This window comes from Xyrauchen texanus, chromosome 36 (genome assembly GCF_025860055.1).
Source record: "Xyrauchen texanus isolate HMW12.3.18 chromosome 36, RBS_HiC_50CHRs, whole genome shotgun sequence".
Lineage (NCBI taxonomy): Eukaryota > Metazoa > Chordata > Actinopteri > Cypriniformes > Catostomidae > Xyrauchen > Xyrauchen texanus.
Genome location: NC_068311.1, coordinates 19,212,492 through 19,231,371, shown reverse-complemented (window position 1 = coordinate 19,231,371; position 18,880 = coordinate 19,212,492). Strand labels below are relative to the sequence as shown.

Sequence of the window (18,880 nt, the reverse complement as noted above, 5' to 3'; positions counted from 1 at the left end):
CCCATCTCGCGCCGCGTGCTGTGTAACTGTTGTTGCTCTCGTGCAAAGAGCTCTAAAGCTTGCGTGCAGGCTCATGAATGCACACAGGAGAATAATAGTCAGTGAAACTTTTTACTAAGTAATACATTAAATTTCGTTTTGTTTTGCACCAAAACTTATCGTATGTTTTCATAACAATCATGAGTTTCAGGGAATAATTTATTAGACTTCTGAATTATACCTTTGTGTCCTTTTGAAGCTTTAAGAGGTGGTCGCCATAACTGTCATTGTATGACATCACTGAGAATACCCCTCCCCTCCGCTGGTCATGTGATTCTAACATGGCAGCCCCCATGTGCAGACCCTCTCCATGTAGAATAATAAAACAGCTTTTATAAGGTTACTGATATGACTGGCGTCATCATTTTAATGTGAGTGATCATGATTTTCTATGTATATTTCAAAATTACAATAAAAAATTACTGAATGCACCTTTAAATGTAAAAGTCATCATCTTGACTATAAAACACTAGAATCTTAACTATTAACTGTGCTGGAGTTTATAGCCACGGCCAGACAGTGTTAATAGCCTACTACTGTTTTTTTAAGTGTTTTTTCATCTTGTATATGACCAGCGAACATTAACTATTATTATCATACCTGGATTGGTAAACGTAAAGTTCAGCAAAGCGATTCTTCACTGCTGTTTATGGTTAGATTAGCTGAATTTTCTCTGCACTGCCGTCTGTCGGAGAAGATTGCACCTGCGGTGCGCTTCAAGTATAAATGCCTTCGGGCCAACGAGAGTAGCGCGCGCACGACGCTTTGGCATTATGGAATAAATACTTATGGTTGTTCTAAAGAATTTCTGAGCTCCCCAGTAGGTGGCAGTATTGGAACGGGGATAGATATTCAGAAGACGCTCCAACATTCACCATTTCGAAATATGTAAACCCCCTGATATGATATTATTAAAATAATGATTAAAAATCATTTCATTATTAAAAAGGATAAAAGGGACATTGAACAAATGTGACTGAACAGATGTCTTTTGAGGCCTCAGGCTATGAATAATAAAAGTCATGAATCATTTGACCACAAAGCTCCATTCTTCACAAACTGGTCTTCCCTCGCTGGTAAACAATTCCCAGTACCCTTTTTTACATAATTTATGAGGCATCTTAAATAAATCTCATATCTACAGGTTCATATTACAATATTACAATATTTGCTAGCATAAGAGATGGAATACAACAAACACATAATGACAGATTTTTCGGGTTGGTCTACTTTTTTAAAGACAAGAAAAGACACTTGTAAAAAGTGCATTGCTGCCACAGTATGGACATTTGTGTCTTCTTCGGTGTGGCTAAAAATCTACGGGGCATAAAAACTGAGTAAAGGTTTCAATGTAAATAGATGGCTAATGGAAGAGTTCTGAAGGGTTATGAACTACTGTATTTGGTGGCTTTTATTTAAGTCTGTGGTTATAAAAGAAGTTATTGTAAAACTTGAACAAATTATGTTTTATGAAGTGCAGAGTTTAAAAAGAAACAAGTAAGATTCATAGACCTTGTATGTTTGACCTTTCAGCACATCTACAAACCATGTAAGACTGTCAACAGTAGATGTCTAGAAAGACCCTCGCAGTCATGTGGATTAATGTAATCTGAGAATAAAATTTGTGTACATCATTGTTTAGATTTCTATCACTATTGAGTTGCTTTATCTAGAGGTGGAGAATGTAAAAACAAAATCTACAAGGTGTGACGCATCTCAGTATAATCTGAATATAATACGTGAAATATGTTCTCTGACTGAGGGGCTTTTTGGTGCAAACAAGTTTTGCGCACTTCATTCAAGGTTCTTTGATAGACAATACTGTCTCTCAGTCAAAACTAACGCTTTTGCCTTTAGCAGGGGAGTCTTGAACTAGATGCTCACAGAACATAGCTGATGCTTGCATGCAAGCCAGACAGACAAAACAAAGACTATTTATGGTGTCCTATGTTTCATACCTTGTGGCACATTATCACATTTCTTGTATTCATAATGTTCTAATCCCAGGAGATGATGCAACATTTTATGTTTCCAATGATTTATGCACAATAGACTCTTAATTTGCTTTCTAAAGTTTAAGATTGAATAACATATGGACAAATAAATGGTCCCAGATGGCTAAAACGGACAAATGCAATCATGCAGAACAAATAATAAAAAAAACCTGCAATATTATAAAATGTTTGTGCACACATTTTATGGTATTCTCAATTAGTTAATATATACAGTATATCGTATAATATATTCAAACTGCATAGCAGACAAAAGAATAAAGACAATTGTAATAGTATAAACTCACGTATAGCCACATGTCTTCAAATAATACATAAATAAATAATATAATTACAGTTTGTATCACAGCCTCCCTTTATAATGAGAGTAGAATTACTAATTACCTGAAATCATAGAACAGGTGATATGTGCCAAAAACGCTGTTATGGCATTCAAGAACCGTCATTGTTGACCAAGTAATCCTTCTAAAGAGAAAAGAGAGGATTCATTTTTAAGGTAATCTGGGAAGGAACAGTACAGTCAAGTAGTAGAAGGGATGAGACACTCCCTTTACCTATTCAGTCACGCTTGGGGTCTAATGCTATATAAGAAGCATCCAAACAGCTTTCTCAAATTCTGTGCATTACCACATTAGGGGATAAAAAGGTATGGTAAACTGACGTCTTTTTTTCCGAATTGATGTCTTGCTTTAGAGGATGCTGTTTAATTAGAATATAAAACACTATACATTTTGAATAATAACATTCATTGTGATTATTACTTTCATAGAGGTTAAGACTGTCGTGTTAGATGATACTGTAGAATTTTGTCATATATTTAAATCTATTAGTTATTTGGTTTCACAAGCATAAAATGTTCACCTAAAAATTTTAATTCTGCCATGTTGTTCCATGATACATGAAAGGATATGTTAGCCTAAGTCATTATTAAAAATTTTTCTGTCTGATGACATAATTTTTAGTTTTGAATTTTCAAAACTTCTTATCAGACAGAATATGTGTTTTTATTTACAAGTGTCTGTATGCAAGAATACTGCTGATAAATTGAATATTGTGAGTATCATCCATCAACCTGTAACATTGTCTGCCTTTGCTCAGTAGCAGGAATGATGCTGTATGTCTACCTCTGTGCACTGGCTCTTGTCCTGCAGCCAGTTCACTCTGCCTATAACTGCTCCTCGGTGTATAACAGGGTTCCAGGTGAGTAACTGGGCTTCCAGATCTTAGACAGCCCTTGAATTATCTGCAAATTGCTTACCACTAACACTAACATCTCCCTTTTTGTCTAGATAACAGTGACCTGACAGTAAACTGTGGCACCAATATGATCTCTATGGAGGTAAACTTGTGCACTGCTGAGTGGGCAGGCTTTGACCCCAGTAGCCTGGCCCTGAACGGGGAGCACAATAATAATCAGTGCTTGGGCAAGATTGACATCAATGTGGACCCACCGGTCATCCGTTACCAACTGCCTGTCAATCATAGTCAAGAGAACCCATGCAGACAGTCTCTGCAGGTGACAAACAGTTTCTCAAAATGTTCCTGTTTCCATATAACTATTGATAAGAGCTTAAAACATAATAATGAAAACAAAACGAGGTTGACCTTTGACACTTCATTAAGATTGAAATTATACTTATACACTAGAAAATGCTCATATTTTTTCAAACAAATGATATTATCAGCAACAGTTCAAAAAAATATTCTGGGTTCAAAACAAGTTAAGCTCAAATGACAGCATTTGAGGCATAACGTTGATTACAACAAAAATACATTTCTTTTCTTAAAAAAAAAAGCAAAAATCGAAATTGGAAGTAAATGGTGCCAATTTTTGGAGGAATTAAAGGCAGAAATGTGAACCTAATATTTTTATAAAAGCACTTACATTCATTATTCTGTTATAACTGTATTATTTGAGCTGTAAAGCTGTTTAAATAGTCATTTTAGTTTTTTGGGATTACATCGTCATGGCAACGAAGTTAAATTGGCTTTAACTTTACACAGAAAACGGCAAGCGATTCATGTTAAAACACATACTGTTCATGTCTTGTGGCTATACTTTTGAAACAATGTGTATTTTAATGTTTACGGATTGGCCCCATTGACTTCCATTGTAAGTGCCTCACTGGAACCCAGATTTTTGCTTTTTTTTCAAGAAAAGGAGGGATGAGTCAAAATGGATTTATCTGGTAATCAATATTTTTCCACAAATTCTGTTGATTGAGCAAAACTTGTATTGAACACAGAATATTCCTTTAAGTGAAAATTGAATTGAAAAGTTTATTTTTTTAAGAATTAATTTGAATTTGGTACATCATGCTTTTGCATTAATGACCGCATGCACCCGAGATGACATGGACTCCACAAGTTTGTGCAAAACCTGATGATCCAAGTTATTCAAGTATGATTTGAGAATGTTCCAAAGAGCATCGTGTGAGCTTCATTGGAAAGTTCACATGGTCAATGGCCCATATTTGCATACATTTGATTAGTGAAAGAAGGAATCTTTAAAGTTTCTTATTTATTATATTGTATGTCTTAACCTTTCTTTGTTTTACATTTTTATAAATCCTAAAACTTTCTGCTTATTAACTGAATTGCATTTTGAATGTGGTTTCAGATTTTGGAGGACACTTTCTATTTGAGATTTGGTGCAGCTTTATTTTTTAAAATGGGTAATGAAGATTCTTGTTCCCTGGATGTGTTTGTTGCATGTTAATAGATTGTGGATGAGGTGCCCAGTTCCTCTGGTCCATTCCACATGTTCTCCACCATTCAGTCCGTCATTATCACAGGCTTCATTGATACACCCACATCCTCAGCAGGCCTCATCAGTTACTCCACAGACCTCTACTATCACTTCTCCTGTCGTTACCCACTGGAATATCTCATCAACAACACTCAGATCATATCGTAAGTATGAAAAGATTCACCCTTCAGTCTACATACTTGACATACTGCAGGATGACAGTAGACAATCACTGCAGGATTGATTTGACTCATGTTCTTAATGCAGGTCTTCAGTGTCAGTGGCCACTAGTGACAACAATGGAACTTTCATTGACACTCTCAGAATGAGTGTTTACAATGTGAGTTTGTATTTGTACAGAAATCCTTTGTTCAAAATGCCACATATGCCACATTTTTAAAAAGATATCCATGTCTCTTTCTTTTTCAGAGCACAAACTATACCTACCCATTGGTGGTTCCTCCTACAGGGCTGGAGCTGCGCACTAATGTCTATGTTGAAGTTAAAGCTGTCAATCTCACTGGAAAGTAAGAATTGTTTCAGTTTTCTCTCGGACAGTGATTTGCATGTTTCTGATCACATTAGTATGTGTTTAATTATGGCATTAAATACCATTTGTCTGATTTTCCATATTCAGTTTTTATCTCTTGCTGGACCAGTGCTTTGCTACCCCATCACCTTATAATCATACCTCAAATACACAGTATAACTTTTTCACTGGGTGAGCTATTCCTATTCCTACATTACCATTAACATATGATTTTGAATTCAATGCACAATTGACCCTCATAAATCTGTTGCTGATTTTCTGTTGTTTCACCACAGATGTTTTGTAGAGAACAGGACAACGTTAACTGATAATGGGATTTCCAAGTTCTCCAGATTTTCGTTTGAAGCATTCCGCTTTGTGGAGCACCGTGATCAAGAAAAGTCCACTATATACCTGCACTGTATACTGCGACTTTGTGAGCCAAATAAATGCCAAGAACTACTTAAAGTAAGTGCACCTTTCACTGTTGGCGAATTGAATAGAAAAGAATAGAACGATTAGACTAGAATCAACACCACGACATGAAAGGTAAGTCAATTAACCTTCTACTTTTGTGCAGTCTTGCAACAGTAATGGAAAACGTAGACGGAGAGCCCTAGAGCCTTATGGATCACAAGTAAAAGACTCTGCCACAGTGTCTGTGGGTCCTTTGTATACCGCAGCTCTAAGTAAGTCTGCAGATACACATACAAAACCAGCATGAGACCTCAACACAATTACAGGGATTGTTCACCCAAAACTTTTGATTTCTGTCATTATGTACTCATCCTTATGCTTTTCCAAACCCACATGACTTTCTTTTCTTATGTGGAACACAAAAAGTATAAAGTAAGGGACTAAGAGCCTCCATTCACTTTTTATTGTGTGGAAACAAAATAGTGACTAAGTGACTCAGGCTAATATTTGGCTTAACATCTCCTTTTGAGATCCAGAGAAGTAGGATTGGAACAACATGAGGGTGAGTAAATGGTACCAGATTTTTAGTTTTGGGCAAACTGTCCATTTAAGAACACACAAAAAGCTGCGGAAATCTAAAAAAAGCGCAACAGTCTGGTTCCGGAATTAAAAAACCCCATTCATTTATCCCATAGACGGATTGGTTTTCAACAATAACGTATAGACCTTTAAAGTTTAAAAGCCTACCATGAGCTACGAGGTTGCACTAATCAGAGAACCGCGGCTAACGAAACCTGCAAAACGTGCCTCAGAGTGCTGTGAATGACATAATTGAGTCGGTCTCCCTTCACCCTAAAACTACTTATATCTGAATATTTTGCAATAGAAATTAAATATATTGTTTCTATACTTATAATCAACAACCTAAAATCAATAGTTTAATATATTTCCATAGATTTTATTCAATTACATCATTAAAAATGCTTTGTAGGATTGTAGTTTGTGCCCTCATGAAAGACGGTAAGTACACAGCCTTGTACCTTTGTCGATATTTTTTGCCTCATAACAAAGTTTGTGATGTTGTGATTCAACTCGGAGCTGGTTGGTTTGGTTCATGGCTTACAACACTTTTATGAAGGATTTTATATATAGTCTGTAGAAGAAATGAATGGGGAAATCCATCTATTGAGACTGAACTCCAAGTGAGCACAGTTTTGAGATGCAGCCATGCCTAACTAAAACCATGTATCTTATTGATCCTGTAGAGAATGATGTTCCCACTGCATCTGCCTATGGTATGAGAATCTTTTCATTTCAATAATATTTTTTTAATAATTATTTATTTAAATTCTAGATGAAAATCAAAAGCAGGTGTTCTATCTTTAAATATCTTGAAAATAATCAATAACATTGCACCTAAAAAACTAACACCACAGTGCAGCATGTGTTAAGTGTTTGTTCTCTGTTGTGAATCAGGAGGCAGTGAGCCATTGGACAGGAACAATGTGAATGTTGCTGGAGTGGTGGTGGGGGTCATATTTGCCACCGGTGGTGTTGTGTTGCTAGCTATGGCTGGATGGTTTGTGCTGAAGAAGTTTTACTGGGCTGGTGCTCTGCCTCAGGCTTTCCGCTGAGGGATCCATCAACTCGCCATCTGCTTTGTGTTGAACGAAACATAATTTGACATGCCCCATAAGACGTCTGATCACATCACAGCATCTGGACACACCAGCAGAGAGCCGCTTTGCATTTTGCCAATTTAGCATGTTTGAATCTGTTAAGACTTCATGTAGTAGTTCAGTAACCACTCTGCAGCCATGCACTCTGCAGAAAACATCGATGAATGAATGGTACAGTACAGTAAATGAAAAATACTTCTACTGCTTATGTTTTAAAGTTTATTATCTGAATTATTAATAGGTAACAAACTGTGGATGATTACAATTGCTTACTAATTTTATTGTACTATTTTGTTCACTGCGTTTAAAAGCAGCATTTGTGGCATAATGTTGTTTATCACATACAAAAAAAAAATACAAATAAATAAAAGAGAGCCATCCCTTGTTTATTAAAAAAACAAAAAGTGAATGGGGCCAGTCCATAAACATTAAAATCAGAAGTATGGCCCCAAGCTGCAAACATTATATATGTTAACATGAATTTAGTGTTATGAAATCACTTACTAACCTTATCTTTGTAAAGTTGTATCCAATATTACAATTTTGTTGTCATGATGACGTAATGGCAGTAAACCTTGTAATCTGGTATACAATGTAACAATCACACTAAAATCATATTAACGTATTACGTCTTGTCTTGTTGCTATACTTTTGAAATGGTGTGTGTTTTAATGGTTGTGGACTGGCCTCATTCACTTCCATTGTAAGCACCTCACTGTAACTGTATTTTTTTAATTTATAAACCAGGGATGAGCCAAAAAGATTTTTTGTGGTAATCCACATTATGCCACAAATGCTGTAAATTGAGTTTAGCTTGTATTGAACCTGGACCATTCCATTATTATTCTTCATTGCTAAAGTATCATGCACATTGCTTGTTTATTAGCCAATGACTTGCTGCTTTCTTGTAATATAATGTGACGTAATAACAGTTTAGATGTGATGCGGGTGTTTAGAAATGAATACTTTTTTTTATAAGTATGGTTGAGGGAATGATCAATGGACAACATATATTCATTTCAACATATATACAAATATATCTTTATTTACATATTTTTGAATAGTTTATGAAACAACATATACAGTACAACAGAACAATTTTTAATAAACCTGCATTAAATGAAAGGTTCTTGGTTGTTTCTATCACTTGACAGATCGGTTGATTTCCACATACTTTATATAAGATTATCTTTGAAAACTGTACATACAAAGAGCATTTTACAAAAGTTACAGTTTACAGTGTACAATCCAAACATTGCATGAGCTAATATTTACATTACATTTGGATTTCTAGGAATGGATATTCAAGTATTCCATGTTAATTTAGGGTGTGTACAATGTCTTGTAAAAGGGCTGTAAGTCTAGTAGAGAAATCCTCCTGTATGGACTCTATGTTTGTCTGATGAATGCTAGCTGAATCATTATTATTCTGATTTTCTTGTAGTGTGATTATCTGTTGGTCTAAATTAGAAATAAACTGTTGATTCCAAACCGAGGAATTCTGGCAGAACTGGTCCACTTTTGAAGCCATCAAATCTCTTGGAGGCTGTGTCGATGCAAGATGGCCAGCCAAAACGATTTTCAGTGCTGCCACCTTGCCTTGTACCTCCAAACTGAAGGTACAGACTTCCTGTCCGAGCCTGGCAGTCACTTCCTCCCAGAGTTCTTTTCCACTGCTGTCCTTTTCCTTCTCGACAGCTTCAAAGGCTTTTGTTTTAAACTCCTCAAAAGCTGCAGTCCTTTTCTGGTGGCTTTCATCCAGTGCTTGGGTGATCATCTGCGCTGCCTCTTGGTAGAGCGTTGTTTCATCTGGGTTCAGGTCTTGGAGATTCAGACTGAGTCTCTCACAGAGTTCATGGGTGTTTGACTGGAGAGCAGTCTGGAGTTGCTTTGTGAAGGGGGCTAAGAAGTCTCTGACATTGGCCAGACTGTGTTTTGGGTGGCTAGGGTAAGGAGAGAGCCTCTCCCTCAGCTCAGCAAGCTCCTGCTTTAGACGAGCCCTCAGCCGTTCAGACTCCATACTCAGCTTTTGTCGGAGTTCAGTAGCCATGGGGTTGTAGGAATCCTGGGAGTAAAGGTCACTGCTCACAACATGGTTCTTCCACATTCCACTGCTGAAAAAGGAACAAATCAATTTCCATTTTGGCTATTTCTTTCTCTTTTTACACATATCGTGCTTCGGTTCTCCAATTAACACTTCTACAATGACCAAGCTGATCTCACAGAATCATGTTACAAAATACATTTTTGCTAAATTATTTTTAAGTACCTCGTTGCACTTATTATGGCAATTTCCTTGGGAAATCAACACTGTTACAACAACAGTGATTTTTATTCCATTTCCCACAAATTACGAGTATCACTTACTTTTCTCCCTGTTAATCACACAATGCTTTCTTATGACATCAAAACACTTTTACTACCGTAGAGCACATGACCTGTAAGGTGATACATTTTAATGTTTGAATTACCAGCTGGTTTGAGTGCAATAAAATTGTATGGTAGTTCAGTTGATAAAGTGTTGCACTAGTGAGGTAAAGGACTGTTGTACGAATCCAGGAGAGCACATAAGTCAACACAAGAGCCAAACATTTTATAGAAAAACCACAAAATTACATATTTCTTGGAACTGCTGTGATATGTGTTAAGAACCATGTAACATCATTTAGCAAAAATGTAGCCACAGTCACGTAATTTTCATCTGGCTGGTATGAACTCACTTTGAATCTTTGGCAAAAGGTTTCTTGTCAATGGCCTGATTGTCTCTCTGTAAACTCCATGGGGCTTCTCGACTGTCCTCGTGATTGAGCGGAAATGCTGAAATGCATATATAAACATATAGAACATATTTACAATTATCTGTCTCTGAAATTAGAGAAAAGATTTCAATAAGAAATTGCAAAGGCTACAAACCTGTTGTGGTAGCAAAGGTGAAAGTCAAAATCGCAATCTGCAGATGCATAATTTCAGCTGATGCAGGGTATTCTCTCTGTCTGAAAATATTAGATCAGAAATATATATATATATAAATATAACAAAGAATCATGTTTGACAGAGCTAAAGTCTCAAAAACATTTAGTTTATTTTAATTGTATTGGCAATCAATATATTCAAATTGACAACTCAAACAGCATCAAGTAATTAGTCTATACATGGATTTATTCCGATGAATGCAAGGGGAGCACCTGGCTCTTACCTGTTGATGTGTAAATGTGAGAATTTCTTCTCAGGTTTCAAATTTAAAGCAGTCCCTTATCAGAGTTTGTCCTGGTCTTCATCTGTGTCAACAACACATACCACGTGGAGGGTCAGTTTGATAACGGTAAGTGGTGGGATCCTAAATGTGTTTTGCAGATTGGCCTCTCCAACGCTTCTGTGCAACACAGATTCAGAGTAGCTCCAGTGATGTCATATCAAGGCCGATATTGACGCAATTCCTAGTCAGGCAAGGTCATTGCTATTGGAATATGTTTACCACTAAGCAGAGGTGTTTCGGCAGCTATTCTTTAGTGAAGAAGTCTGAGAAGTTTGATATGTCAGATTAATCTTAATTAAGGGTTATACTGAATGTGAAAGTGTTTGAATCTGGTTGGGCTCTGCATGGGAATTATATTGGGTGTGAAGTTCATTCTGTGAACTGCCTGGAATTTGGCTCAGTTTTATAAATTTTGTTGTGTCCTACTTGGCTTTCCCACAGCACTGACACAGAAATAAGTCACAGAGGTTGACCCCCATGTTTGCTGCATTATCTTGTCCTCTCTGAACAAAGGTGCTGTTTGTTTGTACTTCACTGAATGAGACCACTTTGCTTTGAGTCACAGGATCAGAGTTAGTGATAAACAAATCCAATAGCGGCTTACTTTGAAAATTTGATTATTCTAGTTTAATTATATATGCAGTGTAGGGAAAAGAGCCAGACCCAAAAGCCTCAACCCACTTTTTGCTGTTGTATAAGAAAGTATTAAAGGGATAGTTACAACCAAACAGGCATAATGAACAAATTGCAGGACAACTCTGCATGTTTGAATAGATGATGTTACATAATGTTTTAAGATTAAAAGTTCAAAATACAATAACAATTTGTGCAAGAGGTTATTTTAAGGAAATTGGTATACATTACTAAATGGCTATACTATTAAAGGAACAATGAAAAATATAAAACTCTGCCATCATTTACTCCCCCTCATGTTGTTTAAAGCCAATATAACTTTTTTTCTTCAGAGGAACACAAGAGGAAATATTTAGCAAAATCCTAGCCTGTGTCACAATTCATGGTATGGAAATAAAGAGGCTATGAAAGTCAGGCTCTTTATTGTCATTGTACTGTACAATGAAATTATAGTCAAAGTAAAATGTGACTCAGAATAACACGCTGCCTGTAATTTCCTTTTGTGTTCCATGTAAGAAAGTAAGTCTTCAGGGTTGGGAACAACATGAGAGTGAGTGAATGATGAAAGAAGTTAACTTTTTGGGTGAACCATCCCATTAATATGTTAATAAATATCATAATGTATCTGTAATCTTCTCCTTAAAACATTAATGTAAATATATCAACAACTTTTGTTTCAGATATTTTTCAAAACCTGCAACACAAGACACTGTCTGTAACATGCCCTTTCAGCTACCTGTAACTCTCTGTAACTCTTCCAACCACCTTGTCATTTGAGTTCACTCTCATTGAATGGCCAAAAGTGTGTGAAATGTGAAAAATGTATGACAATCAAAAAGTCACCATTAGGTCATAGTCCACACATACTCTGCTGGAAGTAATTCTGGTCAAAGTCTCCCTTTTGGTGTGAGTTACAAAACAATTATGAAGTAATCATAATTAGCACACAATGTCTTACTGCAGTTCAACTGAATGCATTTTAGAAAATGAATTTATACAATTTTATGTTTTTAATTTGAAATGTTACAACCTATTTATACTTAAAATGATTTCCATGCATAGTTCAAAAAGAGTGTTGCAAGGTTTGCTTATGTAAGTGTTTTGTATTCATTCACGTTTGTTTATAGAGTGATATTGGCCTCTGTATCCTGGAGATTCAACTTTCACCCAGATATCACAACAGGTTTACTAGGTTGGCCATGGCCTTTTCGCCCACTGGGTGCATCAAGAGAATGGAGCCAAGTGAAGGGATGTTAAAAACAAGGCTTGTTATTTTAGTGTCCAGTGATTGTTTGAATACAGATTGCCTAGAATGTGCCCAGTTTCCACCCAAAGCATTCTAGAAAATGTGCATTAACAGCAAATTTCTGATAAGGTTTTTGAAACTGCAACTTAGAACTAATTCACAAATGTGCTGAAAGACATTTAAAGCACAGCTAAAATCATTAATCAGCTTCATGGTTTTACTCTGGTCCACATCAGCCTGTAATTTGAACCGGCAGTATCAGGTTGCTTCTCTCTACCTGTTGGCATTTGTGATACCTTATCTCTAGAATGTTCATGAATCTTTCAGCATGGCAGGGAGAGAGTTTCCTGTATGCTTTCGAGCTGTCTCTGAGCCCTAAACAACACACAAAGATGATGTGCACATTCAGGGTTTGCCTCTGCTGGCCTACCCTACTTTCTTTGTTCTCCATCCCAAGACTGAGCACTGCTTTGGGATCAAACATAACTCTAGGACCATCTCAAAGATCTTCTTGCAAACCAGGTAATTAACATTTTTCTGGGACATGTGGATGTTAGTGGATCAAAAAGTAGAATAAAGCCAGTTTGCTAGTCTCCCAGCTTAGTCAGGCTGATCTGTTTGCTGGTTTTAGTGTGGGTTTGGGCAAATATCAGCTGGTCAGGCAAAGAGAGCAGTTGGCTGACAGCCTAAACATGTTGAGTACCAGCTTTGTCAGGCTGTGAGACCATCTAAACAAAAATCAGCTTGGCCAGGCTTAGACACTAGCTAAATCAGCTTAAACCAGCTTGGCCAGGCTAGGAGACCAGCTAGACCAGGTTGGGAAATTAGCTAAACCAGCTTGGCCAGGCTTAGAGACCAGTTAAACCAGCTAAATCAGCTTGACCAGGCTGGAATACCAGAAAAAAAACAGTTTAAACCCGCTTGACCAGACTAGTACACAAGCTAAATCAGCTTAAAGAAGCTTGGCCAGGCTGGGAGACCAGCTAGAGCAGGCAATGAGACCAGCTAAAAAGGCTTAGCCAGGCTGGGAAACCAGTTAAACCAGCTTGGCCAGGCTGTGAGATCACCTAAACCAGCCTAAATCAGTTTGGCGAGGCTGGGAGTCCACCTGGCTGGTTTAAGCTTTTTTTCAGCAGTGTTTTGGAATGAGTGAGATAAGCCTTCAGAGAGCCTTTTGGTTTTGTGCACTGTGAAGGTTTTTACTGTCCGGGGGAAGATCAGGGTCCATTTCCATGTCCCAGAGGAACATTTGGGCCAAGTTTTTGGGCCACGACAGTAAACAGTTGTATCAGTTGCCCAATACATCACTATGGACCTAGAGAAGGTTTGAGCAATTGCTTTCCTTGTGGGCCCTGGTCACAGCAGCCTCTCCCTGGACAAGACTGCTGTACATGTCTACAAGAAGGGCAAGTCTTCCAGGTGAGAACTTTTTCAGTGAGTTACAAATTTGTATTGTTTACATTAGTAAACTGTATAAGTTCCCATGCTTTTGTAGCTACAGTAATTGCATTCAGAAAAGAAATCTGCAGACCTCAAACAGGCACTCATGTTTCAGCTAAATGGTAGTCAGGTTACCAGCTCTACACCACTCTCGCTGACTGCTGAATGCTACTTTAATCAGTTACTGACATGAGTCCAGCACAGAATTTATTGTCTCTCAGCGATGTGATCTTCTCAATCCTCTTGAATGTAGGCTAGTGACGGGCAGTGTCCATGCACTTTGGGATATCGCTCCACACAAAAAGGAGATGCCTGTGCATTGAAGGTCTATGAGATCTGCAAAGATGGGAGAACACGTAACCAGCATGGGGAGTGTCTAGATCACAAGCAATGGAAGCAGTATTGCTCCCAGCAGGTGAGTGTCCGTACCCTGCTGAAAATCCAAGCTTGTACAAGCTTTTATATTAGTTTATACCTAGTTTGGTATTGATGGACCACCATTACCTTTCTGATGTAACTGGTTGACCAAGGGAGGCTTGCTGGTTAGGCCAAGTATAGGTCTCTGCAATAGAACAATAATGGGTGTTTTCAAATCTGTGTTCTCAAACCGGGATGGGCATTTCCAAACTATCCAATGAAAGTATGGGATATAAATGTAATAATCAGTGGGTGTTTCCAAACCAGGATGGGCATTTCTAAACTATCCAGTGAAAGTAGGGAATCTCATGGTTTGGGAATCTCATGGCCAATTATTGGGAAAAGCCCATTTTTGTTCTGCAGAGACATGAGTCTCAGTTGAGCTAATTGAAAAGCTAGTTTACAAAACACTGGTGTCCAGCAAAGCAGACCTATTTATTGTTCGTTTGGTGATATTTTTCCTGGTCTCGCACATTTCTCAAAGTCTTAACCTACAGTAGGAGAACTTGGCTAGTCGAAAAGCTGGTTAAAACTAACCATGGGCGTGGTTTGACATTCTTTATATACAATTGTGCCAGCTGAGGATTTTGTAGCTAGCTAGGTTACTATCTTAATGTAAAAAAAATGTGAACAATAAATTTGAAGCCCATCTGTCAGAGGTTGTTTGAAAGTATACTTTTTATATGATGCTCAACACAAAGAAAACCACAACCAATGCGTGAAAAGATTAAAATTGTTATGAAATCACATTATGTAACTTCTCACTAAAAGTCTGCAACATGTTCAGTAAGGCAAAGAATCAAAATTATTTTAAAATAATACAGTGCATCACAAAACTCCTGGATTTCACTCATAAAAGGCATTCAATCCAAAAGTTGGATGTTTTTCTGGTTAGCCTGCAAGTCTGTGACCTCCAAAAGTAAAAAACCTTCTTACATGAACTATATTGACACTTATATCTACGACTGAAAGTAGTTTGTGACCTATGTGTGACCTGTTTGACTGTTCACAACTTAGTGGCGCAGTTGCCCTCTTGTTGAGTATGTCATGTGCTGTACCTCCCCAGGTATGTCCATCTCCTGAGCTGTATGAGGGCTATGATGGCTCCTTGGGCCTGTGTGCATGCAGAGAGCTGTCCAGGCCTGAGCCAGAGAGGGTTGAGTGCGTGGGGTGGTGCCAGGGCATACAGAGTCCAGTTCTGCAGCTGGTTTGCACCGGAAGCCTTTACCTACTCTACACTGAGTCTAATCAACAGGTAAGGCCTGTAGAAGGATGGGAATCATAAGGAATTTAACGATTCTGGTTCTGATTCTGGTGCTTCCTTAAGGATTCCTCACACTTCAGGAAGAACAAATAATATATCCTAATTGGATTTGATTTACACATTTTAAAAAATAAAACAAAACTAGACAACATTTTTTTAATTTTTAATAAAAAAAAAAATGTAATCATCTGTTCCTAATGTATCTTAAAGGTGTACTCAGTAGGTTTTTGTTCATGTCATAGTAGACTTACACTGAAACCTAGCCGTGTGGATGCAGCATCAAAAGAGTAGGATATCATTGTAGAAATTCACTGTGGCAGCGGGGGCGTGGTCAAGCGGAAAGCGGTAAGGGCGCTTACACCTTAGCTAAATTATGCCTAACACCTGTCTCTAATTCCAGTGAGCACGAGGAGAGCGGCATAAAAGCAGACTCCAAGCCTCCAGTGAGAGAGAGAGAAAGCCAAAAAAAAGCAACCCAGTGTGCTGCATGTTGTGTTGTGTAAGAGAAATTAAAAAGCCTACCTTCAGTCCAAACCCGTTTCCTGTGTCCTCCTTGATCGCCCTTCCCGTAACTTTGTTACATTGGTGCCAAAACCCGGGATGCCCGTCGCAGTGTCCTCGACACTGCCGTCCACCCAGGGGAGCGCCGCTGCCATCTGCCGGGTAATGGAGTAGCCCGACCGCCCGGATGCGGGGTACGGCCGTCGTCCGCGGGGCAAGTGGGGACTGGATACCCCGACCGCCTGGAGCGAGGGAGCCGCTGCCGGGGGCGGAGGAGTGCCCTGCCGTCCCCAGAGACACGGAGGGGTCGAGGGAAGACACAAAAAGAAAATAGTTCGGGAAGAATTGGATGTGATGCTTGAGATGGGAGTAATTGAGGAATCCCACAGTGATTGGTCCAGCCCGGTTGTTCTTGTTCCCAAGATCGATGGGTCTGTACGATTCTGTGTGGACTATAGAAAAGTCAACGCGGTGTCTAAATTTGACGCGTACCCAATGCCCCGTGTTGATGAACTGCTCGATCGGTTAGGTACTGCTCGATGTTATTCGACCTTGGATTTAACAAAGGGCTATTGGCAGATCCCCTTGACACCAATGTCCCATGAGAAAACAGCCTTCACTACGCCGTTTGGATTACACCAATTTGTGACGCTTCCTTTCGGTTTGTTTGGAGCACCAGCCACCTTTCAGCGTCTTATGGATAGGATCCTCAGACCTCACACCGCGTACGCTGCTGCCTATTTAGATGATATTATAATTTACAGCAATGATTGGCAGCGGCACATGCAACATCTGAGGGCCGTCCTGAGATCGCTGCGGCGGGTGGGGCTCACGGCAAACCCTAAGAAGTGCGCGATTGGGCGTGTGGAGGTACGGTATCTGGGGTTCCACTTGGGTCATGGCCAGGTGCGTCCCCAAATTGACAAAACCGCGGCGATTGCGACTTGCCCTAGACCTAAGACCAAAAAGGGGGTGAGGCAGTTCCTGGGGCTGGCTGGCTGGCTATTATAGAAGGTTTGTGCCTAATTATTCAGACGTCACCAGCCCGCTGACTGACCTCACTAAAAAGGGGGCTCCAGATCCGGTTCAATGGTCAGAGCAGTGTCAACAGGCGTTTACGCGGGTTAAAGCCGCACTTTGTGGGGGGCCGCTTCTTCATGCACCTGACTTCTCTTTCCCTTTTATTTTGCAGACGGACACTTCAGACAGGGGGCTGGGGGCCGTACTCTCGCAGGTGGTGGAGGAGGAGGAGCGCCCAGTGCTGTACATTAGCCGGAAGCTCTCTTTGAGGGAGACTAAGTACAGCACCGTGGAGAAGGAGTGTTTGGCCATCAAGTGGGCGGTCCTCATCCTCCGGTATTACATGCTGGGGTGGGCCTTCACCCTCTGCTCTGATCATGCCCCAGTCCAGTGGCTTCACCGCATGAAGGATACTGACGCCCGGATCACCCGTTGGTATCTAGCTCTCCAGCCCTTTAAATTCAAGGTGGTCCACAGACCGGGGGTGCAGATGGCTGTCGCTGACTTTCTCTCCAGAAATGGGGGGGGAGTGGTAGACAGGCCGGATGGCGCCCCGGCCTGAGTCGGGCGGTGGGGGTATGTGGCAGCGGGGGCGTGGTCAAGCGCCCGTCCGGGAGAGGAAAGCAGTAAGGGCGCTTACACCTGAGCTAAATTATGCCTAACACCTGTCTCTAATTCCAGTGAGCACGAGGAGAGCGGCATAAAAGCGGACTCCAAGCCTCCAGTGAGAGAGAGAGAAAGCCAAAAAAAAAGCAACCCAGTGTGCTGCATGTTGTGTTGTGTAAGAGAAATTAAAAAGCCTACCTTCAGTCCAACCCTGTTTCCTGTGTCCTCCTTGATTGCCCTTCCCGTAACTTTGTTACTTTGGTGCCGAAACCCGGGAAAAATTACTCTCCAAGCATGGAGCAAAGTCGCCCCATAGAGTCCTCCCAGCTGGCGGAAGTCCTCCAGTCCCTCGCGACGTTACATCAAAGCCACCAGCAATCCCTGCTTGAGCTCCGCCAGGACCAAGATCGACGGTTTTTCGAGATCATGCGGGCTCAGGCAGAGGACCGGCTCGCCATCCGGAGCCTCCTCAGCCAGGAGACTGCGTTGGCTACAGCCGCGACCCCGGACACCAGCGCTACGCTACCCCCACCCACGTTACAGAAGATGGGGGCAGCAGATGATCCTGAGGCCTTCCTCGACTTGTTCGAGCGGACGGCAGAAATCTGGGGCTGGCCGCCCGAACAGTGGGCAGCCCGCCTAATTCCTTTCCTGTCCGGGGAAGCTCAACTCGCGGCACAACAATTGCCGGCGACAAACCTCCTGGCTTACTCTGACCTGAAGAGGGCCATTCTGCAACGGGTCGGTCGGAGCCCGGAAGAGAATCGGCAGCTCTTCCGGGGCATGAAGCTAGAGAAGTCCGATCGCCCGTTCGCGTTTGCTCAACGGCTCCGGGACGCCTGTCGGCGGTGGCTGCTCGCGGGGGACCGCGACGTCGAGGGAGTCATCGATCAGGTGGTACTGGAGCAATTCGCGCAACGGCTGCCCAGGAGAACGGCGGAGTGGGTCCAGTGCCACCGCCGGCGTCGCTGGAGGAAGCTGTTCGGCTGGTGGAGGACCATTTGGCGGCGATCCGGAGGGCGGACGAGCCTTCTTCTTCTCTCCCCTTACCGCTTTCCTCTCCCGGACGGGC

General features: G+C 40.5%; 3 protein-coding genes across 4 annotated transcripts in view; 2 read left to right on the top strand and 1 right to left on the bottom strand.

Moving 5' to 3' along the window:
- The first annotated feature begins 3,157 nt into the window (after positions 1-3,157).
- Positions 3,158-7,380, top strand: LOC127629509 (zona pellucida-like domain-containing protein 1). The gene is made up of 10 exons (XM_052106597.1): positions 3,158-3,251; positions 3,341-3,567; positions 4,774-4,964; positions 5,068-5,140; positions 5,230-5,327; positions 5,438-5,521; positions 5,626-5,797; positions 5,910-6,018; positions 7,012-7,041; positions 7,223-7,380. The coding sequence occupies exons 1-10, from the start codon at positions 3,158-3,160 to the stop codon at positions 7,378-7,380; spliced, it is 1,236 nt and encodes a 411-aa protein (XP_051962557.1).
- A 1,075-nt stretch (positions 7,381-8,455) lies between these two features.
- On the bottom strand, positions 8,456-10,739 carry LOC127629748 (apolipoprotein A-IV-like). 2 transcript variants are annotated; one of them, XM_052106970.1, is made up of 4 exons: positions 10,622-10,739; positions 10,339-10,418; positions 10,146-10,242; positions 8,456-9,536 (listed from the first exon to the last, which is right to left on the bottom strand). In XM_052106970.1, the coding sequence occupies exons 2-4, from the start codon at positions 10,385-10,387 to the stop codon at positions 8,744-8,746; spliced, it is 939 nt and encodes a 312-aa protein (XP_051962930.1). In that variant the 5' UTR covers positions 10,388-10,418; positions 10,622-10,739; the 3' UTR covers positions 8,456-8,743. The 2 variants fall into 2 exon arrangements, with proteins under 2 accessions (XP_051962930.1, XP_051962928.1); XM_052106968.1 differs by having other exon boundaries at positions 8,459-9,539; positions 10,622-10,734.
- Positions 10,740-12,920: 2,181 nt separating this feature from the next.
- The window catches only part of LOC127629739 (uncharacterized), a 19,771-nt gene continuing 13,811 nt past the window's right edge, over positions 12,921-18,880 (top strand). The window contains exons 1-4 of the mRNA XM_052106953.1: positions 12,921-13,082; positions 13,756-13,979; positions 14,254-14,415; positions 15,484-15,672. Coding sequence (XP_051962913.1) covers positions 12,953-13,082; positions 13,756-13,979; positions 14,254-14,415; positions 15,484-15,672 — 705 coding nt within the window. The 5' untranslated portion in view covers positions 12,921-12,952. The remainder of the gene's footprint in view (positions 13,083-13,755; positions 13,980-14,253; positions 14,416-15,483; positions 15,673-18,880) is intronic.